The 26,692-nt window shown below is 40.0% G+C and overlaps 1 protein-coding gene across 1 annotated transcript in view; it reads right to left on the reverse strand.

The window, feature by feature from the left end:
* The window catches only part of CLIC5 (chloride intracellular channel 5), a 147,622-nt gene extending 121,156 nt beyond the window's left edge, over positions 1–26,466 (reverse strand). The window contains exon 1 of the mRNA XM_081294416.1: positions 25,915–26,466. Within this exon, the coding sequence (XP_081150542.1) occupies positions 25,915–26,451 (537 nt within the window). The 5' untranslated portion in view covers positions 26,452–26,466. The remainder of the gene's footprint in view (positions 1–25,914) is intronic.
* Positions 26,467–26,692: the final 226 nt, after the last annotated feature.

Genomic DNA, 26,692 nt, shown 5'->3' on the forward strand with positions numbered 1-26,692 from the left:
ATATCTATAGATATATAGATATATAGATATATAGTTATATAGATATAGATATAGATATCCTGAAAGGTTATTGTGAGGTTAAAATATCTAATGGAAGTAAAATATTTAGTCCAGTATTTGGCACATATAGTATGTTTCCATTAATTGTAAGAAGCAGTGGTGAAAGATAATGGTGGTGGTTTTGGAGTTAGTGTTGGGGAAGGTGATGATAATAATGATGGGTAGTGTTGGTGGCATATGGTTACAATGGTGTTTATTGGTGGAGTTGATAAAGGTGATAGTATTGGAGATGCTGGTCTTGGTGGTAGTGGTGATGGTAGTGGTGATAGTAGTGGTGATGAGAATCAGTGATGGTGCTAACAGCAAAAATTGATGCTTCTGGTATTGTTGCTGGTGGTTTGATGATGGGGATAGTGGTGAGTGATGGTGATGATGATGGCCATGGTGGTGGTGGTGGAGGTTGCACTTAAAGGTGATAATGATGATGGGGATGGTGTTGGTGATGGTACTAGATGATAGTAATGGTGTTGTTTTTGGTTGTGATGGTATTGGTTCTGATGCTGAAACTAACAGCAATAACTTTGTGGTTAAAAAAATCTAAAATGATAAATTTTAGTCATCGTGGATAAATGAAAAGAATGGAATGCTAAAAATTCAATGCTACTGGTCATGCAGTTTATTATTTAGCCTCTCTAGAAAGTGATTGAGTAATGCAGAGCAAAAGATAAAATTAACTGTACACTTTGACACAGAAATTAAACTCTTGGGAATAAACAATCAGGAAAACTATATTCTCCAAATTAAAAATGGTCTGGAAACAGTATAGCAGTGTTATTTATAACTGGGAACAATCCAGGAACCTCAACAATAGGGAAATGACTAAGCAAATTATGATACATCTAGATGGTAGAATAATATCATGTAGCTATTCAAAGTTAACACATGAGGAAATATGCATATGAGAAAACCTGGTGGCCCCACACAAAACTAGATGTTCATATGGTGCACATTTTTGTGTTTTTACCAAAGAACAGAAGAGAACATAAATACATGTGCATAATGTTTAATGAAAGTTTCATATGAATTAAGCTTTTTCTTTTAATAAACACTTGCTCAATGGTCCTATCAACTCATGAAGGGTGATGGTTGAACTCCAAGTTAAACCTCAGTCCAGATAACTGTCCCCTAGCTGACTAACACTGAGATAGGTCACCTCCCCCCACCCCATTTTCTTTGAAGTCCATTTATGAACTTTTAGTCTCTATTCCAGTTCTCTTTTCCTCAATTTGTCCTCACAATGGTTAGAAAGAACTTTCAAAAACAACACTGTTCTTGTTGTTGTATAAAACCCAAAATTCAGATGTGGTTAAAATAAAAACAATAGTATCAATCTCTGTGTGGTCTATTAATTTGAATGTGAGTTAGGTTTGTGATAGTATACAAAAGAAAGCCCACAGAAATTAAAGTTTGAATTTTAGAGCAGTTATTTGATTTCTCCATGCTGCCATTTCTTCAGCTGTAAAATGGGAATAACAGTAGTAGTAACTCAGGTTACTGGAAGGATTACTTGAGGTGTGCAGTATATGACATGGCAGAGCGACGGGCAGATAGTAAGTTAATGTTTATTACTGTTTGTACTGAATGTTATCATTGCTTTTAGTCTTACATCTATACTTCCAGAATGTCCCATAAGCTCTTGATCAGAATAAAAGTACTGGGTTACTGGCTTCAAGCAGAGGGGGTAGACCAGGTAATAATGTGACTGGCTATGACCTCTGCTTAGGAGAGAAGGATTTTCTCTTTTACTGATTTTTTTGTCTCATGTCAGAAAGGAAAATAATAAAGTTACAAATATAAACTAAGATGGCTTTCCAAAAAGCCTCTTATTTTTTTTTAAGAGAGAGAGAGAGAGAGAGAGAGAGAGAGAGAGAGAGAGAGAGAGAATTTTAATATTTATTTATTTATTTTTAGTTTCCAGTGGACACAACATCTTTGTTTGTATGTGGTGCTGAGGATTGAACCTGGGCTGCACGCATGCCAGGCGAGCGCGCTACCGCTTGAGCCACATCCCCAGCCCCAAGCCTCTTATTTTTAAAACATTCAAATATTGAATAAATAAAATATGTAAGTTTACTTTGCTTAAATTGTCTGAATATTTTCTTAATATCCAAATGAAAGCATTAGGAAGCCTATATATATTTCTATATTAAATGTTAAATTTGTCATTGAAATAAACCTTGGCTGCTTTATCAAGTAAGAATTAATTTCTTCCCCCAATCATTCCCTGCATTATTTCAGTTTCTATAACTGTAATTTTATAGGGCTTTTTTTTTTTTTTTGCTTGGGTGCAATTTTTTTTCTTATAAACTTCACTTTTGAACATAAATTCACTTAAATTCCCATCAAGATAGAAACAACACTGTATGGTCCACTTAAGAGGTGGGTCAGATGTACCTCTGGAGAGGCTGAGCTGAGGGTCCTGATCTCCCACTTCTTCAGTACAGACGTGACCCTGAAAAACCCTAGAGGGTGCTATTTTCCTGTTTGTTATGGCTTCTGCCTTCTCCTCTCTATGGAAAAAATGGAAAGAATAATAAAAGGAGGGAGGCAGATCCATCATAAACAAAACAGACTATGTATTTAAACAAAGCGTAGATTATGTGTCCCTGAGCAGAAGTGGGCGGGAGAGTATAGATAGAATCCAGATTCTTGATTGGCAGGTAAGGATGCAGAACCCGAAAGGTCACTCTATATATTATTAATAGAGACAAAGCTAGAATCCAGACCTCAGACCCCAGACCCACTCTACTCCACTGCCTGCCTCTGTCAATGGGTGAAATTCTTCTGGAAGCATGTTCTCCCTGTTTACATGTTTTAGTCTCCAAGAATCAAGGTAGCTGACTGACAGGCAGGAGTATATTTTAGAACTGTATAACTTACAGGGATTTTGACCTTGTGACTCTACTTAGCCCACCTATAAATCATAGTTAATGTTTTGTCTCAGCACCAAGATAGTTGGCTGCTGCTACTAGATGAAATGGGGATGATGAAACTATTGATGGTGATGATAATGGCGCCCACTGATTGAGTACCTAGCACAGTATTTTTACGTGCAGATACTGTGTTAGGAAATTTGCATTGGTTCATTTATTCCTTACTATAGCCTAATAAGGCATGTACTATTTTTATTCTCATTTTACAGCTAAGAAAAACGAGGATTAGAAGTTTTAAGAAGCTAGCCCTGAATCACACACCCAATAAGTAGAGAACTAGATTCTAAAACCAGATTAATCTCTTTATTTGCTTATCCAGCATGTTCTCAAATACCTACAATGTATAGGAAATAAGATAGGGATGGACTTAAGATAGAGGAAGATTTGGGGTAGCAGAGATATACAGCGTTAAACTAATTTTGGAGCTTTTAGGCCGCCATATCATATAATGCAAACTCCTAATATGCTAGGATCCTGTTCTATTTATAACTGCAAGATGGAAGAAGTTGCTTCAAAGTTTCAGGGTAACTAGCACTTAGAAGAGGCTGAGGTTAGATTCACTGCAGAGGACAGGTCAGGCAACACAAGAAAAAAATCTGAGCTGTGAAGAGGAGGAAAGAGAACTATCCTTTCCCTGTGCTTCTTGAGAACATGTGTCTCCACTTTCCAGTGTGGAAAATGAGAAGATGGTGGTGCATCCCACCAGAGGTGGCAGAGACGCTCTCCCTATATAACTTACATGGAGCACAAGATTTGTAACTGTGGGCTTAAAGGGAGTGACAGGTCATCCTTCAGTCCATAGATGCATTGGAAGCAGGCCCTGCCTGCTGTGTGCAATGCACCATCCTGGGAGCTGTGGGTAGGTAAAGCTAAATATGAAGTATGATGCCTGCTTCCATGTGCTTGTGCTAGAGCTAGGAGAAAAGATGTCCGCAACTACAATGCTTGGTGCAAAAGAGTGCTCTCATCTATGTGAGGTGCTGCCTGAATCCAAAAGCAGGTATAAGTCTATCAGTTGCCTCTGGAATGCTCTTTGAGGGTTCTTTCTTGCAAAAGAAAAAATGTTTTACAAAAGATTCCTTGTGACGGTCCCAGACTTTTTGACTAATAGAAAAATAAACATCTTTATGAAAATAACTACCCCAAACCATATTTATGCATTGGCATGAATGTGCTTAGCAGATTCTTTTCCAAGAGCAATGCTCAAAGAGAGTGCACAGGAAGGGTAGGACCAGGACAGGAAAAGCAGGAAGTAGGTTCAGGGAATCTGTGGCTTCTTAAGGACTGATTTTACCTACCTTGTAACTTTATTTTAAAACCAAGTCTGTCCAGAAATTTGCATAAGTTAGGACATTTCATGCTGTGCAACATTTGAATTCTTTTGCTTTCTGTATTGTTGTAAACTTTCATGGAACAATTAAAAGGTAAACGGAGATTTGGTGACTGTGTTAGTCCATGTTTTGTGTCTGTGACCAAAATACATGATGAGAACAATTTAGAAGAGGAAAGATTTATTTTGGCTCATGGTTTCAGAAGATCAGTCCATGGTCGGCTGCCTCCATCGCTCTGGTCTGGAGGTGAGGCAGAACATCAAGGTAGAAACCTCATGGAAGAAGGGAGTGGCAGAGGAAAGCTGCTCAGCTCAAGGCAGCTGAGGAGGAGAAGGGGGTAGGGAGGGAGGGAGAAAAGAAGGAAAGAAGGAAGAAAGAAGCCAAGGAGAAGACAAACCTTCCCAGGACACACCCCCAGTGACCTGCTAGGTCCTACCTCCTATAAGTTCCTTGCAAATATCAACAGATTCATCCATCTCATGGAATAATCCACTGATAAGGTCAGAGTCCTCATGATCCAATCATTGCCTAAAAGTCTCACCTCTGAATCTTGCTACAATGGGGACAGATGATGCTTTCAACACACGAGCCTTTTGGGAGACATTCCAGATTCAAACCATAACAGTGAAGTTTTGCTTTCCATCTGGAGAGTAGACCCACTGGTCAGTGGTGGCAATGTGGATTTCTTTGGCTGAGACAGGATGAGACTGTTTTGATAATTTGATTCCCTCATTAAACAAGCCATCTATTTCTCTCAGTTTTGTCTTTTGAAGGCCATAAAGTCACTAAATATAAAAATGCCTATCAAGAGATTGCTAGGATTACCATACAATGAATGAAACATCTAAATTTCATCCTATTGATGCCAAAGAAAGTGAAAAATCAACATCTTGAATCTAAGGTATCTTAGAAAAGTCATCTGACAATGAAAATCAAATCCAAAACATGTAAGTCATCAGGGGCTGCAGGAGATTCATCAGAGCCGAAGACTTCATTCTTGAACACTCAACTTCCCCAGAACCCTGCTGGCACTGGGTACACTTGCCATAAATAAATCATTCTGAGTTTGCTGACCTAGAGCTGTGAGTGGGCTGTCCTTCCCTGGCCCCTGCTCTCCTGTGAGAGTAAAATGTCCTCTTGAATTTTTAATGCCACCCCCAAGACTGTGTGTCAAGTTTCCACAAAGTTTGCCAGAGGAATTAGCTTCTTTTAAAATAGGCAGTTCCAAGAGGTCAGAAAACAAACAGATTTGAAGGCAATTTTTAAAATTGTCTGATCCAACATACCACATCTTACATTTTCAGGAAAAAATAAAAATAACGGTTTCTAGAATTTTACACCTGGTCTGACACATTGGAATCTACTTGATTTAACACAATAACACTGGAGTTATGATGACTTCTTGCTTCCTTCCTGTCTTTCCTCTGACAGCTGTGGGAACTGCCTGCCCAGGGGAGCATGACGCATCCTGCACCTACTCAGAGGGAGGGTGACTTCATAAACTCTTGCAGCAGAAGGCAGCTGCTGGCCCATTCTCCATGACTCTGGCAGGACCAAGAAGCCATTGACCTTCTATCAATGACCCTGTTAACATAGACTCCTTGTCAAGGTTCTCAATTTGGAGATCTTTTGTGAGTTCATGTTCCATGGTTCCAACTTTATCAAGTAATACCCCTGATTTGAAAGCTGATGAAAATGTAACTCATGATTATTCAAATTCAAGGTAATTTGAATCTTCTTTTTAGAAAATGCGTCCTTACTTTTTAAATTTAGCAAATAACTATGCATGACAAGTATTTTTTAAAAAATATAGAGACATAAAAAGAAGAAAAAAATTGACAAGCACCTATAAGTTCATTATGAAAATATGACCTCTGTTAAAATTTGATATATTCCCTACCTATATGTCTTCTACACAAGGTTTTAAAATTATGTTATGTCTTATAAAATTCAAATTTATACTACAATACTTGTTGATTTTTACCATGATCCCACTAACTTCTGCATCTTATTTTATTCTATGAAATAACATTCATAAAATTTTTCACGTGTCCTGGTCATTGGAAGCACTGGAAAAGTAAAGCACAGTAAATGTGAATACTTGATATTTATCATTATCGGCCCAAAACAAGCTCCGGCAGTCACTGTAACTGTGTGGAGTCAGGTGTCAGCATTTTGGGGTAGGTGGAGGGAAGGCTAGAGCTGAAGAGAGATTGCCAGAATTACCCCATAGCTGCCTGAACCATCCACTACTAGGACTTGGACGAAACATCAGTTGACATTGAAAGTAAAGAAGCAAACTGAACTTGGTTTCTGGAAATGAATTTTGCCTTATTCACTCCTGGAAACCAATTCCCTCAACTCTTATGTGCAATTTTTCTATTGCAGTCTTAGTTCATGCTACTGTGCAGTGAAGATGTTCTCCAAGGTTCCCCCCTCCTCCTCCTACAGCCTCTGAGTCTTTCTTGTCTGCTGCAAAGACCTTCCTAGTCAAAGTGACCAGCAAGAAAAGCTCATGAATTCCACCTCGATGTTAATAAAATAAACAATGGAGCATTAACATGATTTCTTTTAAACAACCAGTGACTGCTGACTGGAAGAAGATGGAAGGTGGAAAGCCTCTTCAGAGTCTGATTGCCTGCTCTTGCCTGCTCTGGGATTACACATTTTCCTTAACTTAGTGGGAATCTGAATGGTCCATTCAGCAGTCCCTTATGAGACCCCATCGCTTACCTGAAACACACTTGTTTTTTATTTCCAATTGGGTGTATACCCCACATTGATTTTGATAAAGGTTGTTTGAAACAGAATCCATTTAGAGTAGCTTTAACATCCTTCTGTTAATAGCAGTCATTTCCTCAAAGAGATGCATGTGACAGAAAAATCTAACACACAACGGGTGTTTGTTCCTAATAGACTTGTGCAGAGGACAGCAGAGTGTTGCTACCCTTACTTCATGCTCAGAGGAAGTGTGGAGGGTGTGGAGGCCTCAAGATAGTTTAGTCTTATTTGTTTCCCAATCTCGACAGAGCCATCTGTTTATAGATTTGTTTGGTATAGGAGGAAGTTTAGAATCCTCTGACTGAGCCCAAGGAGGATTTATTGTGACACTCACAAAACTCAAAATTGATGGGAAATGATATTGGCTTAATTATATTGTTATATAATGTGCATGGGTGAATAAGTAACAATGAACCCAACCATTATGTACAATTATAATGCATCAATAAAAAATATGGTTTAAAAAAAAACCCTCAAAATCCAGGACCTTTCATTTCCCCTGGTCCCTTCCAAGACACAGAAAGGGACCTACCACAGTATTCACATCATCATTGCTTTTTGTAAAATTTGCAAGCATGAGATATTGGAAGTACAATTGGTTAAGGCCAAATCTCTTTTCACTGCAGTTCCCCTCTGTTATGATTCCTCTAGCATCAGGAGGTGTTGGGGTAGCCATGGACATTCGGAGGACTTCACTGAATGGGAAGTTAAATTAGGAACAGAGCTTAGGTTTAGTGAGATATATTTGTGTGGCCCTATGTCATTTGTGGCAATAGCTATGTTATTGTTAACTCTCCTGGTAAGAGACTAGCTTCCAGCAACTCTATGGACACCCATTGGCCTGACAGCCCAGGTCATGGCTCACGGGTGCAAGGTCATACAGAAATAGAAATGTATTCTATGGCACCAGCACCAAAAGTATGCAGGCCATGGAGGAGGAGCAAGGTTTGAAATACAGAATTATAACCTAGACTATGGGAAGTTGAAAAAATAGATAGTTGCATTTTTGCAACCATATATCAATACTAAAATCCAAATTTTGATGGATCTTGCATGTAGAGAAAATATACTAGCTTTTTCTTCTCCCATAAATAGGAGTAAATAGGGATATTATGAAATCATTGTCAAACAAAGGGGCAATCAAAGTGTATGCTGTGAATTAATAAAATAGTAGCTTCTATTATTTCTTTATTTTCCTTATTTAATATTAATAAAATATTAAGCTACTTTTCTGGATTTTTTATATCTGTGGTATATAACAGAGTTTTAAATGTTTATAATTTGTTTTGATTACTTTTCTTAGTTTAATATTCTAATATATTATTATTCCATAATATATTATTATTATTATTTTATATTCATAAAATTGTACATGTTTGTGGAACAGGGCCCCCTTGATTGCATGAGTTTCAGGCTTGACAACACTCAGGGTCTGGCCCTGCTGCCCATCCACCTGGGAACATGATTAGGCCCTGAGTCTCCTCCATGCTCCTAATTTCAAATCCTCTCTCCTCTTACCCCTTGGCCTCACATATAGTCTTTCCTCCCAACTTCTTTGCTCTGTGTTCCATATCTCACCTTGGCTCTTGCCTGCCTTGCTTTACACAACACTCACCCCCACACCCCTACCAGGCCCCTGCTCAAGCCCTGCCCTGCTCCTCTAGTTCCTGACTCCAAGCCCTGGTCAGAGCCCTGGACTTCCCCCTGGTAGTGGGGACAGTATCACAAAGTTTAGCCAGTGGGAAGTTGGCAAATTGATCAGGTGCCACTTGTCTCCAGGAGGAGAACTGGCCCAGAGCCTGAGGTGTTGGGTCATTCAAACAATGTATTGTGGTGGATTAGCTTCAGAATGCATTGTCCAGACCCTGGCAACAGCATGGGAAATGGACTCTTCCTAATTGGCAAGCGATGCTAAAGTTCAGACTAAATCTAATTTGAGAATTCAAATTTGAGAATTTGAAAACCACAGTGGTCAAGGCAAGGGAGGACAAACAAAGGAACCTGCTGTTGAAAAGCACCTTCCTAAAGGCTTCCTGTCTCAATTTCCTCTAAGTTCCTATGATAAGGGAGATGGGACAAGATAAGACACTGACTCCTCTAATGGTATTTTGCTTTGCAAAGGAAGCAGTTTAGGGCTGCTTCACAGGGAGACATTCAGGGAAAAACCCTAGAATCTCATTCATAATTGTACTTTCCCCATCCTGGGAAAATGGATGGTTTTCGTCCTTTAAATAATATTTTTAACCTATGTCCAAGCATAACATCTCCCAGTTGATAGCAGTAAGAATGAGTGATAAAGAAGCAACTATTACCTGATCAAAAGAATCCTTGTGATCAAATCTTATCCCTGCCTCTACAAGAACTTAATCCCCACCTACTACCCATCTTCCCTCCCCTCTTCTTTATTTTTTCTTTTCTTTTCTAGAAAACAGGGAAAGTAGGTAATATAAGAGACAATGAGAGTAGCCAACCACTGGACTGTCTTCAGAGAGGAGTTTAAATGCACTCATATCACAAGTAGAATAACATATAGAAAAAAAATGTGGATTTTGGAGACTTCCACACCCAGATATGGGTCCCAGTTTCAATACAACCTTCAGATCCAGGCAAGAGCCACAGCCGTAGGCATCCTGGCTGTGGGAATAGTCAGAACTTATTTCAACAAGTGATAAAACATTGGGTTGCATAAACCATTCTAGGGGCAGGAATGTAGATTCAATATAGACCAAAATTTTCATTTGTCATCAGCTTTGACAGGCTGTGTAAATAGCCTCAGGCAGAAGGGTCAGGATGCATCAATTCCAATGCATGGCATATTGTAGCTACTGTTTCCAGAATGAGAAATGCTGAGTTAAACAAGACACAAGTATTCTTGACTGAGTTCTCTGCTCCTGTTATAAGTTAATATGTACTGTGAATCTATAAGGGGAAGAGGAAGTAGATAATGTTTCTCGAATTTCTTAAGCCCTAGAACCTTTTTTTCCCCCTTGGTGGAATTCTCAAGGGACTAATCTCTGTGGGATGTACTTTTGTAAATAATCAGTAGAAGATCCCACCATGCCTATTGCCCATGCACAGCCTCCATGGCAAACCAACCACTTTAGGGTTTCCTGGGTGTCACTGGGCTGTTTAGCCGCTCACTCATTAATCCCTTTCCATGTTTCTTGGTGTCCCTGTGGGTCTTTGGGTCCACACCCCTATCCAGAACCACCAAAATTTATCTTAGTGACAGTAACTGTCCCTGCAGTTGTGGGCAGAGCCAGCCTCTACCACAGAGATGTCTTGTGTTCTGGTTCTGACTATTTGGTTAAATAGAATTTTACAGCATCGACATAAATAAAAAGGGGAGGCTTTTGAAACGATCTTTTAAATGGAAAACAAGACAACAAACCATTTGCCTGAAGACAAAATAAACTCGGTCTCCTGACACGTCTGTCTACATGATTTCGTTACTCCTGCTAATTAGAGACGGGGCCCACTGATGGCCAAGATTGAATCACCCTGCGTTAGGGCAGAGTTCCTAACAGATGCCAGACCAATTTGCTGCTCTGTAAACCATAGAAATTAAAACCCTAATAGGTGCCCTGCTCTTCCAAAACATAGGAATATTATTTTAAGACTAAACAAGAGTTGTTGCCAGGGAAATGGGTATTTTCTCTTTTGCTTCTTAGCTGCAAAAGCGTAGGCTCTGAGACACTTTAGAGATGGCACCAGATATATTTCAAGCAGAACCCTCTCAACTGGTCCCCTTTTTTTCTTGGTGTTTTTAAGGTTAAGAAACTGCTCCCCACATTTACAACAGATTCTTCAATCTGTATTTGAGACATGAAGCATATATCTCAAAGTATCCTAAGATGACAAAAAATAAGAAAGAAAACAGTAACTGCTCCTGAAAGTCATTATATGTGAGTTTGTGTGTGTGCATGTGTGTATGTATATTTGTCTGTCTTTCTGTGTGCATTCTCTTCCTTGAGGACTCTTTGAGGTAAAAGGGCAGAATTTCTGAAAGTGGAAAATCTTAACTACAAAAGAAAAGTTGTTCTGTCTAGACACCACCAACACCTCCCATTTTCTGACTACTTAGAATACTTATCAGAACCACCCAGTCGTGGAATACCAGCCTTCTAGTGTTTGCTGTTTCTCTGGCTCCCCAGCCAGCACTTGGCTCCTTCAGGTGGAGAGCAGTGCACTAGCCCAGGCCCCGCCCAGGCAGAGGTCAATTTGCATTCCAGGCTGGTTGATAGACCTGCCTGCTGGCTCTGCCTCTACCATTGTCATAGGTGGCAAATGACTGAAGCTCTCTGGGCCACAGTTTCTACAGGTGGAAAACAAACAAGTTGGATTAAATGACATCCATGGTCTCTTCCAGATCGAAGGACCTCTCAGTGTCTGTGAATCTATCTCAAGGTCTTCTCTTGCCCAGGGAGAGTGAACTACCTCAGCCCTGGGTCCACACCCTGTAAAGGATTCGGGTTTCTTTCCTTTGCTTCTAAGTGTTCTTCTCTCTGTTATTGTTGCTCAGGCCGTCTCTACATGCAGGACGACTGGGCAACCGCTGTGTGAAGTGTGTAAAGAATGTTCAGACATCTTTATGTTCTAACTCCTGCGACCCAGTAATTGAATTTCACAACAATAATAATTCCTTGTGTTCATTTAGTGCTTTACATTGGAAAAAAAAAATACTGTCTCATATTTTATATGAGATATAACTGCCTTATGAAATGGAAGGAGAAGATATGATGCCTATCTTAGAGATATGGAAATTGGGGCTCAGAGAAGTTAATCCGCATATCTCAGATGGTTTTGCTCGCTTGAGTTTGGCCTGTGTATTCTTTCCATTACACTCACTGTGTGATATAAGGCATTTCCACAGTGAAGTAAATGTGCTCTTTGTGTAGGGTTGGGGGGGGTATTTAGGACCATTGACTCAGTTTCCTTTTGTACATACATATAGCAAACATGTCTTCTGCATTCCCAGAGCTTTTGCATACCAGTAAATTCAGTATTTTCCAGCATATATATATATATATATATATATATATATATATATATATATATTTGGAATGTTAACAGGATGAGATTTCCCTGAAAAGAAAGAAATTCCTGTGGTCAAATAATTGGGATAGTCTCAATACCACAACCTCTCTTTGAGATTTGCAATCCATATTTGCAAATTAAAGGTGCTGAGATGTCCTGCAGTCAAGAGCCCTGTTTAAATATTTGAAATTCACCAGTTCCCAAACTGCATGTAGGAACCTTAGTTCATACACGATGACTAAAAGATCACTGCCCGCAGATTCTTCTGAGACCCTGCTGAAATCAAAGAATAGACGTATGGAGAAGAATGACCTTAAAACAGCAAAGAAAATGAGATGGGGTCACTGATGGACAAAGGGTTTAGACGAATTTCTGGAATAGAGAAGGCAGCTTGGAGCATGTTGACTGGTGATACAGAACAGAAAACTCTGTAGCCCAGAATAAATCCCAAGGAAGCTGCAAAGGAAGAGAAGGGGACCGTGTATGTTGCTTTCCAGACTCTTGGAGAAGCTGTAAGCTTGGAACTGGCCATTCCATAGTGGGTAAGAGATGTGATGTAGATTCAAGTGGAGGGACTCTCTGAAAATCCATCTTAGGAGCACTCTATGGGACAGTAGCCCTCTGCCACCTCTCAGTTCTCAGGAGAGCACTGGAAGCCTGGCATTCATCCCTGGGCTCTCAATGGAAGTTTTTACCTCAAGAAGCCTCTGATGGTCTGGGGACAGCTCATGCTTCCCATGTAGCTGTGGCAGTGCCAGGGTAAAGCCTTTCTTACTCTGGTGTTTGGAGATCTATTCCCCTCCTGTTCACCCTCAAGGAAAAATGATTGACTTGGCCTCTCCAATGTCTCTGCCCTCATAATGTGGCATGGAAAGCTTGGGAAAGGACCATCCAGAGAAAATATCAGAGTTTTAAAAATAAAGATGATTGTTAAAAGCAACAATCTACTAGAAGAGCTAGAAAACACAGAAAATATCTAAGACCAAAAGAGAAACCAACCAACCAACCAATCAAGGAGAAAACATGAGACATAAGAAAAGACAGAAGCCAAACACAGAAAAGCCAACTTCCAAGAGATGAGAGTTACAGAAAGAGACTACAGAGAAAGAAGGGCAGGGCCTGATGCACAGTGCATGGTCAGAACACTCATTCGTGTGCCAGACTCCAGCCAGGCCAAGTCCCTACCCCGTGACCCACCAACTTTCTATAGGGCAGACAGACAACCAGCAAATAAATGCAATGCCCGGAAAGAAAACCAGAGGATAAGAAAACAGCAATATAGAGGTTCTACTTAGCTGTCCTGGATGTGGCACTTAGCAGAGACTCTGAAGCCAGGAATTGAGCCAGGTTCACTCAACATTTGCTAAGTGACCAAAAGGTTCCAAGTATGCAGGTAGAAGAGAGATAAGTGTTGAGCGCCTCTGTAAACTGAGGGGTTTCACCAGATAATCTTTGAGACCTGTCATAATTTAGAAAGTACCCTTTCCTCCCACCTAGCAAATCCACTTTAATCACCGAAGGTTGGCAGCAGCCATCCCAGGAAATACATCATGTCTCACAACGTGCTGAAAATACCAGGCCCCGCTTTATCAGGCTCTGGGCTGCTTCTCTCAGCAAACTATTTTCTCTGAGCTTCCCTGGGAGCTGGGGTTTTATACTGTGTCTATTTTTAGTTGTGGTGCGCAGTGGCTGCTGGGATCAATTGCCTCAGGAGTCTGATGAGAACTTTACCCTGGGGAGAGGCATTCCATTCTGTAACCCTGCCCTGAAGAGCTCTCTAACTTGAGATTTGACAGTTTACAATCTTGGAGGACTAGATACTGCTTCATGAAATGTTAAGATCAGGTGACTTTGCCATGTACTCTGAGGTCAGCAAGAAATTGTCCAAAGTGATTTTGTCAGAGGATTAATAGTTCCCATTCAAACTTTTTATTGAGATAAACACTTCTTTTCTGCAGGTGTGGGGATGGATATTGATGCTTGGAATGTCCTGGTTGGGGGAGGTTGGGGAATGCTGCCCCACCTACTGATTTTTTCATGAGGGCATCCATCATCTGTGCCCATAACTGCATGGTTTGTCAAACAAGGACAGGCAGGCATTCAGGAAAGCAATCCTAAAGGTCTGGTTGGAAGATTCTGGCAGGTCTGTGCTTCCTTCTCTGCCCTGAGGTAATAAGGGAAAGATTGACTGTAAAGCCCACCATGGCCAAAACCATCTTCCCCCCAGCACACTTCTGACCTTATAATTTCCTTGTTCAACCCCCAGCAGCTCCCTCCTGCAGAACAAAACCAAACAGACTCTAAAAGTTTCAACTGCTATTCCAAGACTGTCTATAGTCCAGGTCAATCCCCACGTATAAACGTATTTGTCTCCTATCTCCACTTTCATCCCCCTATGTTCCATCCCAATATGTTAGTGAAATTTCCCTACAAATGTGTAGTACAGCTTATCTGAAATGCTTGGGACCAGAAGTGTATCTTTCCCACTGAGCTAAAGGTCTTTGAAGCAGGGTCTATCACAGAGGACTAACACAGAGTTCACCTAGCACAGAGGACTCACTCGATGAAGGACAGCCACCACTTTAACATATGCTGTGCTAGACAGTTATGGAAGACACAGAGCTGAACAGGAAGGCAAGTTCCATGACAGCCTTGGCAACTTGGCAAGACTATCTCAAAAAAATAAAAAATAAAAAGGGCTGGAAATTTTGTTCAGCGGTAGCCCTGGGTCCAATCCTATGATATGTATCTTACATAAGGAAAATCATATGAGTTTCATCTTTTCCTTTCTTTTTTTTTTTGTACTGGGATTGGACCCAAGGCAGCTCTACCACTGAAAAAAATTCCCAGCCCTTTTTATTTTTTATTTTTTTTGAGATGGTCTCACCAAGTTACCAAGGCTATCCTGGAACTTGCAATCTTCCTGTCTCCGTCTTCTGAGCTACTGTGACTAGCTGTTTAACTAATTTTTTTTTTAATTCTTAATTGATGCTGAATTTTATAAAGATATTTTGCTATAAGAAAAAAAAAGATATTTACCATAGTCAAATTCCTAGAGACAGAAAGAATGGTGATTTCCAGAGACTGGAGCAGGGGAGATTTTATATAATGAGTACAGAGTTTCAGCTTTTCATAGTAAGAATTCCCTGGGTACAGTGGTGATTGTGATAGAGAAGCAATGTGAAATTAGATATATTTAATGCCTCTGAACTGGACAATTACTAATGGTTATGACGTTAAATTTTATGTCTATTTTACTGAAGCTCTAAAAATGATGAAATGGAGGCATAGAGATGTAAAGTAACTTGACCAAGACATCAAACTAGAAAGGGGCAGTGCTTGGATTTCAGCCTGTTCGTCCACTTTTTTTGGTTTGGTTTTGTCCAGGTGGGTGGTCTTTCCCCATTGCATAAATGCTGTTCCTCAGGACTAATCATTGACCCTCTGGACAGAGGAAGCAATAGGTGCCCCCCCAAGCATCCCTGTAGGGACCTGACAGCCCAGGTGGGCTTGGCTGAAAGCCAGATTCTTCCTCACCCCCTTGGCCAAGTGCCCTGCTGTGTGGTAAGTCTGCATAGTGGTATATGAAGCCCTGGTCTGCAACTCTTTCCAGTTCTCTGCTCCATGATGCTGCACTGGTAGCCATCAGCCAGTGCAATGAGGTATGGAAATCAGCAAATCAGCATTTATTGCCAAACCCTTGTGTACCATGTACTCGAAAGCCTTGTTTCCCAATATTCCACTGTCTTCTGGGAAGACCCTGTTTAGATTAGTGACTATAGCTATTATCTCTACCAGCCAATGGAATGCCTATCTCTAATCTTGTCTTTCTTTTGAGTTTCTTTCTCAAATGTCTCCTACAAGGCAGATCAACCTGTAGAGTCCAAGGGCACATTAAAATATTGACAATTTGCCACTGTACATGGTGGTAAACACCTGTAACGTCAGAAGATCAGGAGGCTGAGGCAGGAAGATCACGAGTTCAAAACCAGCCTCAGCAACTTAGCGAGGCCTTAAGCAACTCAGTGAGACCCTGTCTCTAAAGAAAATACAAAAAATGGTTGGAGATGTGGCTCAGTGATGAAGCACCCCTAGGTTCCATCCCTGGTACCAACAAAGAAAAAAAAAATGAAAATAGCCTCTCTTCCACTCCTTCCTTCCCCCAAGCGCTTGCTCTTCCCTAATTAGTGGTATTGTAATTCCCATAATCTTCCACATTCAACTGGGCACCTTGCTCAGAAGTTCTTTCTCCTACAGGGTTTTCAAAGTCATTCTCATTGCTTTTTATTTCACTGCTCCTTTTGTTAGTTTAGACCCTCATCATCTCTCACCTGTAGTACTGTGTCGCATACTTTTCTTTCTTTTTTTTTTAAAAGATAGAGTGAGAGAGGAGAGAGAGAGAGAATTTTTTAATATTTATTTTTTAGTTATCGGCGGACACAACATCTTTGTTGGTATGTGGTGCTGAGGATCGAACCTGGGCCGCACGCATGCCAGGCGAGCGCGCTACTGCTTGAGCCACATCCCCAGCCCCTTGCATACTTTTCTTTGGTACCGGAGACTGAATACAGGCCACATCCCCAGCCCGCCCCACCTTTTTTTTTTTTTTTTTTTTTGTATTTTATTTAGAGACAGAGTCTTGCTGAGTTGCTTAGGGCCTCCATTGGTTGCTGAGGCTGGCTTTGAACTTGTAATCCTCCTGCCTCAGCCTTCCGAGCCGCTGGGACTACAGGCATGTGCCACACATGCCCAGATTGTTGCATACTTTTTATCTCAGCCTGCTAACTGCTTAACTTTTGGTGACATCCCTGTGCTTACAGGTAAAGTTTAGCCTCCTTCATTGGCACAGAGTCTTCACTGGAAGTTACCAAACTTGATTTTCAGCATCATCTATTTACTCTCCCCTTCCTCCAACACATACGCTGTGAGCCACTTGCTGATCCCAAATAACCCTGAGACGACTGCTACTACCTGACTGGCTTCTCTCCTGTTCCGACTGAGTTTCTTTATGACCTTTATGACCTACTCCCATGTTGAGTTGGGAGTACATCCTCTCTCTTCCTGAAAAATTGCTCACTCCTTCCCCTCACAGTATTACATCATTTGGCCACATTTGTGGGGAAGATAAGGGTGTTCCTCATCTCACCTTGCAAGTCCTTTCTTAATTTTTATAATTTCAGTAATCTAGCAGCATACCTGCCACTTACCGGATTCTAAATGATCTTAATAATACAGAGATACAAAGTTGAAATTGAAATAAAATGAGTTTTGCTCTCCATTTGCAGCTCTACTGTGCTTATTTTGTATCATGCATCATATATTCTAAAACCTGACTCTATCATGACTCTAGTATTAATTTGTATATCCTTCATGTGTTAATCCTTCCTCCTGAACCAGCTGATCAGAGTCTCATTTAAGGGGGCCCTACCTTGAACTGTTTTTCTACCTCTCACGCTGTCTGCACATGAAGTGCAGAGTACAGGTTCAATAAAGATGTATCCATCTGTTGATTCAAGATGTATTAAAGGGACAGATAGGGAAGTGCAGAAAATTAACCTGAGGCTCATTCTTGCAGTTATAAAGTTTGTATTATAGAGTTAGAACTAACTATATTCACAAGATAGTTATTCAACCTTGACCTTCATCTTTTCTGAGTATTTGTAACAACTCCCTCTCCCACTCCGGATGCCTTTCCTTGCTTTAACTTGGTAAGGATATTTGTGTGTGTGTGTGTGTGTGTGTGTGTGTGTGTGTGTGTGTGTGTCTATCAATAATTATTTAATATCATTGGCTATCTGTTAAGTTGTTTAGATTGGGGATGAGGATGGTCAAATGAAGGATTCTGATCTTTCTGTCTGCATTTGGCCCTCATTGCTGGAGTGGTAACATCTTTAGTTCTCAAGATTTCTGCAGCTCTGATAGATCCCCTTGCCTCAGATAGACTTTCAGTGGGCCTGGGTTTTGCCAAATGGATGAGATTTGCAAGAGTTGATTCTAGTTGTGTAGCTCTGTATAAATATTATCATTTAAAACCAATTGATACATACAAAATTATATCATAGACCCTTTTTAGCAAAGTGGATCATTTTCATGGTTGTGTCTTTATTCTTACCGATATGAGCATTCTTCTATCTCACTAAACCAAATCACCTACCATACTAGAATAAAGCCCAGAGAAGGGCCAGTGGCTACATAACTGATTGGATTTCATCTCAGAGCTGAACATAGATCTGATCATCCTACAACAACACTGTCTTGTGGAATGTCCTGTGATGACCGAGAAGTTCTACATTTGCACTTCCCAATGCAGTAGCCAGTAGCCAGACATGGCTGTTGAGCACTTGAAATATGGCGGGTATGACTGAAGAACTAAAATTTTGACTAATATAAACTTAAATAGCCATTAGTGGCTAATGGCTACGATTTTGAATACTGCAATTCTAGAAGAACCAAACCAATTTTCAGAGAGTTGCTATTGTCAACATTAAAAAACGACCTGCCACATTATTTCCTTCCTTGTCACCACAGAAGAACATAACAAAAATATTTCTGTAAAGGGAAAAACATGCTGTCCTGTGTTTTGGTCCAGTGAACAATAAGTACTCTTATCAGTTCTTTATTGCCACCTTGCATGTTTACCTTGAGGGTGTGATCACTGAAACCTGAGAACATCAATTGTTTCCTAAACAATGTACCCTCTTGTTGATTGGCTGTTGCCATTGACTGTTGCCCACCCAGGCCTGTCGGTAGACACTGATGGCTTTTGACAGGCCTGGGCACTACTGTTGACCTCAAGGATCATGGAAGGAGGTGAGGAGGTTCTACAGTTAAAGCATAAAAATGGGCCTAGTTTCAAGTCTGACTTTCTAATCTTTGTCCTCATAAGAATGTGCAAGTCACTTAGCATCTGCACTAAAACACATGTTCTGTTCACAGTCTCTAATTTTGTGGAATGTCATCCATCTTGAAGCGGAGCTGCCTGACAATGCATCTTTCTCATGTGCACGTTACAATTCCTATATTCTGGATATAGGGACTCAGGTATCAGAATATAACTTTAGAGCAGAATTCCATTTTGGCAGTAATAAAACCCATTTTTTCCTACAATTTTCCAAAGGAATTCACCTCTTAAATGGTAAGAGGGTTTAAAATGAGGCTTGTATCAGCGAATGATTAGTTAGGACATCTGGTTTTTTTTCTATTTCCTCATTGCTGAGAACTTAAAGATATAAGATAAAGATTTTGCAAAAGACAGCAAGAAGAAGAATCAGAAAAGAACCTTTTGCCAGAAGGCCAAAATATTTTGCTGTATCTGTTATCCTATCATGTCACTTTAATGTCATTATCATTGGATTTTAGTCCAGTTGAGCTGTACTCTAAATTTCAATTCAAATTTGAGATCAAGAAGCCAATTTTCTGGGAAGAAAGAAAAAGAGAAGCAACTCAACAGAAACCAAGGTCTTAAAGTCAGTTGCAACAACCTGCACTTTTGGTTAAAATAGGGTAAAAGAAATCAAATTTTCCCTTGACAACTAGAATATTACTAGCAGAAAAACTATAGGAAGTGACAGTTTTCAAAAATTGGGAACAGATAGCACAGGGACAAATAAAGGCTGGCAGTCTCTCTAAGTTGATTAGAAAATGGAGTTTGGAGTTTGAGTCGATTGGGGAAGCTAGAATTTGCAGATAAAAATATCAAAGAAGATGGGGAGAGAGAGAGAGAGAGCATGTCCATACTCTAAATCTGCAGATGAGTCCCCTTGAAACTTTGGCCAAGTTCTGATCTGCATATGCACGTAAAGAAACAACCGAGTGTGGGGAAAGAATTGGAAATCAGAAGCAGAAACAATCCTAGAGTCTCACAGTAAATCTGCTAATAGTTTGTGTTCTCAGAAGGCAGAGCAAAAATAGCTCTGTTATATTTTGTCCCTGGTAAGTGGAATTCTCTCTCTGCTTCCTTGTCACCATGTCCTGAGCTGTTTCCTCCACCACACCCTTCTGCCATGATGCTCTCTGCCTCTTCTCAGGCCCAGAGCTATGGAGTCTGCTGTCTGTGGACTGAGAGCCCAAATAAACTTTTCCTTCTCTGCGTTGTTCTTGTCAGGACTTTGGGTCTCAGCGGTGACCAAGCTGACTAAAACAGTCTCTTGTTGCAGAAAGCGATGGGTAGAATCCTCTGAAGGATATTGCTTCAGTAGTGGAGTCAAATTCGCTCTAGAAGAGGGTTCTTCTGGACCCACCCTTACAAAGCCGAAAAGAAGTTTCTAAAGGATCCAATTCATTCAAAGTAACATCCCTGCCTTCTAGAATGAGGCCTAACATATTTTTAAAGGAATACAGCAAAATCTAGCATCCAACAACTTTGTGTGGAAACCAAAATATATTACCAGAGTACGCAAATTACAAAAAAAATGCAACCTTAAAACCAACAGGAAAAATCAATGTATAGATGGCTGAAATAGTAAAATTATTACATACGGATATTAAAATTGCTGTATAAACACACACCATACGCACAATAAGGTAGAAGAATACATATTGAGGTGAAATTGATGATAGATTGAACAACTTATAGTAAACAACAAGTAACTTTTTGGATCAAACCTGGGGCTTCATGCATGCTGGGCAAATGCTCTCCACCGAGCTGCATCTCCACCCCTTTTTATTTTATTTTATTTTTTTATTTTGACATAGTGTCTTGCTAAGTTGACCAGGGCTGGCCTTGAACTCATGATCTTACTGCCTCAGCAACCAGAGTCACTGGGATTACAGATGTGCAGCACTATATCTGGCTAACAACAAATAACTGGAAGAACAAATTAACAAACTCACTGGTTTAAAAAGGAGGAGGAGGAGGAGGAGGAGGAGAGGAGGAGGAGGAGGAAGAGAACAGAATAACCCTGTCTCTATCACATACAGTGAATTTTCAAGGGGGGAAATAACTCTCTACACCAAGAAATCTCTAGTAAGGATGGTTTCACTGCTGAATTCTATCAAGCTCTTAAGACATCATGACCCTAGGTACATGTATGAAGACACAAATGGTGTGACTCTACTTTGTGTACAACCAGAGAAATGAAAAATTGGGCTCCATTTGTGTCCTATGAATCAAAATGCATTCTGCTGTCATGGATTAGAACAAATAAATAAATAAATAAATAAAAAGACAGAATACCAATTTCACAAAACACTCTTTCGGAAAAATAGAAAAGGAAAGACATGCCCAGCTCATTTTATGAGGTGAGCATTATCCTAGAACCAAAAGCAAATAAATTAAAATAAATGTACAGAATAATGCTCATCATGAACATCTGTGCAAAAATCTTTTCACAAAATCATATCAAATCAAATCTAGAAATATATAAAATAACAAATCATGATCCTACTGCCTCAGCAACCAGAGTCACTGGGATTACAGGTGTGCAGAAATGAAAGGGTGGCTTACCATTTGAAAATCAATCAATATATGTACATTCAAAGAAAGGAAGGATACCAGAAAGGGGGAGGGAAGGGAAGAAGGAAGAAAAAAAGGAAAGAAAACAAACCATAATTTGGACAATATGCATAATGAATGTGAGATAGATCAGAGAACTGAAGTTATAAAATTTTTAGATAAAAACAGGAAAAAAAATCTTTGGAGTGGGGTGTGGCTCAGTGTGGAGTGCCTACCTAGCATATGTGAGATCCTGGGTTTGATCCCCAGTACTGGAAACACACACACACACACACACACACACACACACACACACACACACACTTCATGACTCTGGGTTAGACAAACATTTCTTAGGACACAAAAAGCACAAACTGTGGAAAAAAATGATAAATAGATGCTATGGTTTGGATATGGTTTGGGTGTGTCCCTCAAAGACTTATGTGGTGGAGGCTTGGTCCCCAGGGCACTGGCATTGAGGTGGTAGTAGTCCCATGAAGACATGATTAGATCACAAAGGAATTACACTTAGGAGGGTATAATGTAGTTCTCACAGGACTGTGTTGCTTCCTTGCTCACACAGGTGCCCCTTTTGGACATAGTTTGTTCCCTCTCCACTTCTCCACCATATTCTAACAACTAGATGGCACACCATGCTCTTTGGACTTTCCAGCCAGCAGAATCATGAGCCAAAACATTTTTTTTTCTTCATAAATTACCCAGCATCAGGTAATCTGTTATAGTAATCATTTTTGTAGGTTCACAAGCAAACTAAGACAATGGACTGTCTTAAAATAAAAATGAGAAAAACTCTGCTCTTCAAAAGATACTGTTATAAAAATAAAAATCAAGCCACAAACTTTTAAACTATTTTCAAAACATTTATCTGAGAAAAAAATTATATATTGAATATATAAAGAACTTTTATAATTTAGTAGTAAGGAGATAAAATACTTAAAGGATAATAATAATAAGCAAAATATCTGAATAGATATTTCACCAAAGAAGACATAAAAATGGGTAATAAATGTACAAAAACATGCTCAGCATCATTAGTAAATAGAAAAATGAACACTAAAACTGAAGTAAAATACTGTCATACATATACCACTATGCCCACAATTTAAGAGACTGGTAAGGCCAAGGACTGGAAAGAACACAACTAGAAGTCTCATGCTAATTTTGGCAACTACTTTGAAACAATCTGAAAAAAAATTTAAAATAAGTTTCACTGATCGTGTAACTTAATAATTCTACTCTTAAGCACTTACCGAAAAGAAATGAAAACATAATCAATACAAAACTCATACGTTTATTGAAGCCTCCTTATTAATAGTCAAAAGCTGGGGAGAATTCAAGTGCACATCAGCTGCCAAATGCATCAACAAATTATGGTACATACGTGTGATCGAGTACTCTTCAGAAATAGAAAGGAACCAACAACTGATATATACGTATCAACATGGATGATTCATGGAAAAAATTATGAAAGAAACCATATCCAAAGACTACATAGAATTGAATTCCATTTGTATGATATTTTTGAAAAGACAAAACTATAGGGATAGAAAGAAGAGGCTTGAGGGAGTTTTTTCCTGTTGTGATAGAAAAGTTCTATGTCACGGTTACAAGACTGAACGCCTTTGTCAAAGTTCATAGAAGTGTACACTTATGTTGTGAATTTTAAAGTGTCTGAATTCCATTGCAATAAATGAGACTCCCCCCGTCAAAGCAAGGTGCATGATAGAGCATGTGGTGTAATAACTTCTGTATTAAATAAAAGGAAAACAAAAAGTGAATTTCAAATATATGAACTTAGACCCATAATTGCCAGAAAAGTGCACAGAAAATTTGGGGAAGCATGTTCAATGGAAATGTTTAGAACGGCTTGCCTCAGGAGGTAGAAATGGGATGTCTGAGGGAGTATGGTTCCAGAGTGACCCTTTTGTGCTTTTTGAATTGTGAACCATGCAAATAACCAAAGAGAAGGTTCTGGGCTCATCTCATTCAATAGTGTCTGGGAAACATTGCCTGCCTGGTCTTCCCTGCTAGGTTGAAAAATGGCTCCTAATATGTCCATGCCCTTATCCTTAGAAGCTGTGAATGTTAAACATGGTAGAAAGCACTTCAGATGTGAATGAACCAAAGATCTTAAAATGGGGAGATCACCCTGAATTACCCAAGTGGGATAATCTAATTATATCGGTCCATAAAACAGATACAGGAGGAGTCACATCAGAGGAAGGCAAGGTGATGATTGACATGGGCCATACAGTTAGCTTCCAGAAATGGCAAAGAGAAGGAATGCTCCCCTTGAACCACCAGCAGGAACACAGCCTGCCACAACCTTGATTTTAGCCCCATCACTTGATCCAGGTTTGTGACCGCCAGAGATAGAGGAGAACATTTGTGTTATTTTGAAGTCACTAAGCTTTTGCTCAATTGTTACAGCACCAGTAACAAGTGAATGCCCTCATATCCTGGTCTCTATTTCTTTCTAACATGACTGCCACTGGCCACATTTTCTATTTGCTTATTTCTTTGTCTCTCAGTTTCTTCTCTCACTACAGTGCAAAGTGCAGGGGAGGTAGGACTTTGTTTTTCTGCATTGTTATGAAACCAGTGCCTGCCCCAATAGCTGTTTCAGGAATAAATGAATGATATATTTAACTAATTTAGTAGTTGGTCAACACTTTGAAATGATTAAGCTTCAAAAACATGTTGGTTGATGGGAGCTAAGACACAAGTTCAAGGCCAGCAGGGGCAGTTTCATGAGACTTTGGTCCAAAATAAAATTTTTGAAAAGCAGGGGATGAAGCTCAGTAGTATAGTGCTTGCACCTGGCATGCATAGGGCCTGGGTTCAATCCCTAGTAACACACACACACACACACACACACACACACACACACACACACCACCACCACCACCATTGGTTGAGCATATAGTTATAAACCTGCCTTCCTGCTATTTTCTTTCTTTCTTTTTCAGTGATACCTGGGATTGAACCAGGGGCACTTTACTACTGAGCCACATCCCAGCCCCTTTTTAATTTTTTTTTTTTTATTTTGCAGCAAGGTCCCTCTGAGTTGTCTAGGGCCTCGCTAAGTTGTTGAGGCTGGCTTTGAACTTGGATCCTCCTGCCTCAGCCTCTCAAGCCGCTGGGATCACAGGAGTGCGCCACTGCGTCCAGCTTCTGCCTGCTATTTTCACTGACATGGCTAGTACAGGTGAGAACAGATACAAATGGATACAGGTGTTGATGCAACCCAAAAGGAGGAAACCCAGCCTGCACAGCCATTAATCCTTCTAGGAACATGGTGAACCATAGAGTCCCCTCCAGTATGGGAGTCTAGCACCTTCCACAGAGGTCAGAGGAGAAAGGAACCCAAAAAGGTCACTTTATAAAAGACACTTACAGTAGAATAAAGAACACACAAAACAGTTAAAGTACAAAGTAGAATACATTAAAGTATTCAATTTATTCATCTAGTAAAAAAAGTGTATTTCATTAGATTATTGAAACCAGGAAAGGGAGAAATGACTGTGTATTGTAGGTTCATAGTAGTAATCATTTTTATTAGTAAGAAATAGCAGTATCTACTAATTTTGTCTTCTTATTCAAAAATTCATGTAAAGATGAATATTCTATGTATGGAAGTGTTGGAAAAAATGTTGCCATCTTGTTTAATAAGGGATAATTCTTTTTACTCTGAATTTCACTTTATACTTTGATAATAATATTCATGATCATGACCAGTCTAATAAAAAAATCACCAAACTTTTAAGCATTAAATATTAACATGCAGCAAGCATTTTAATACCACTGAAATCATTTTACTTCATCAGAATTTCAATTATATTGGAGCCAAAGGGCAAGTTCTGTTATAGAGATAGTATTTATTGACCATGTAATCTGAAGTATCTCTGACCTTAGAAATGTAAGGAAGAAACTTTAGCACCTGACTGTAGATTTGACTTTCTCCTACAAGCCTTGGTTTCTTTTTGATGAAGGAAATTTAATGTGACAGCCAAATGCACTTAACTTGAGCAGGAATTTATGCTCACTTGTACAAATTCTTAAAAAGTGCTTTGCCCGTTGTTTATAGAAGTCAATAATAAAATATACATTTAAAATGTACTTTCCAATTCTTGTGGTTTGGGGGAGTCCTAGGTACCTTCTGAAATGACTGGTTTAATCAGACTTATCCTTGAGTATATATGGGGAGTCCAGGAACATGGAACCACGCAAATCTCCTTTGTCACTCAAAGCAAACTAAAACAGCAGTGATGCCACCTTGTCACCTATGTGTGCAAGTGTCTGCCAGAGCAGTTCTTACCTTCACGAACAGGAAAATCTCAGGGTTCATGGAAACTGTTTGATTTTTTTCCAAATCATCAGTTTCAGAATAGGAGATGGGGGAGTCCTTGTTGGCGAAGAAGGTCTGGCAGCGCTGGATGGTGAAGCTTGCAGGAGAAGGCAGGTCTTCCTTTATCCTGCTTCCATTTTCCTGTGGCTCCTCTGGGCAGCCCCCATGGTCCTGGAATGGTGAACGGAATTCTTCCACTGAGATGTCCCCATCCTCCTGGAGGTCCACTGTTTGAGGATCCTGGACCTCAGGGCACACCTCATCGGGCAGGAGGTAGTCTTCTACTTCTGCTTGGGAAAAGCCCAACCCATTCTCTTCCTCCCTAACAGCATAGACTGACACAGAATCGTATTCGTGGTTTTGCAGCCCAGCGGCATACAAGGTGTTTTCTGGTCTGTCATCTTCCTGGACAGCATCATATAAAGGACCTGCATTATCTTCTGGAACCTCATATATCCTGTCTTTCTGGATTGTGTCGTAGATGTTGCTGTAGTCTTCATCATTCATGTTTGTGGATCTGCTAGTTCCTTCTGCAGGCGACCTGGAGAGATCTGAAATGAGGAAAGGGCTAGAAGATGCTGCTCCGTCTTGCAGAGGAATCAGTGGGCTTTTGAAACGCAGCAACCAGCCACAGCTCTCAATGACAGGTCTCTGACAATCATTTACCTGAGGCTTTAATAAGCAAACCGCAAGTCCACTGGACAGGAGTCGAAGTTTACACACTCGGTTAACTCTTTCACTCCTAAAG

Source organism: Spermophilus citellus, assembly GCF_964194105.1.
Source record: "Spermophilus citellus genome assembly, chromosome: 5".
NCBI classification, from domain to species: Eukaryota; Metazoa; Chordata; class Mammalia; order Rodentia; family Sciuridae; genus Spermophilus; species Spermophilus citellus.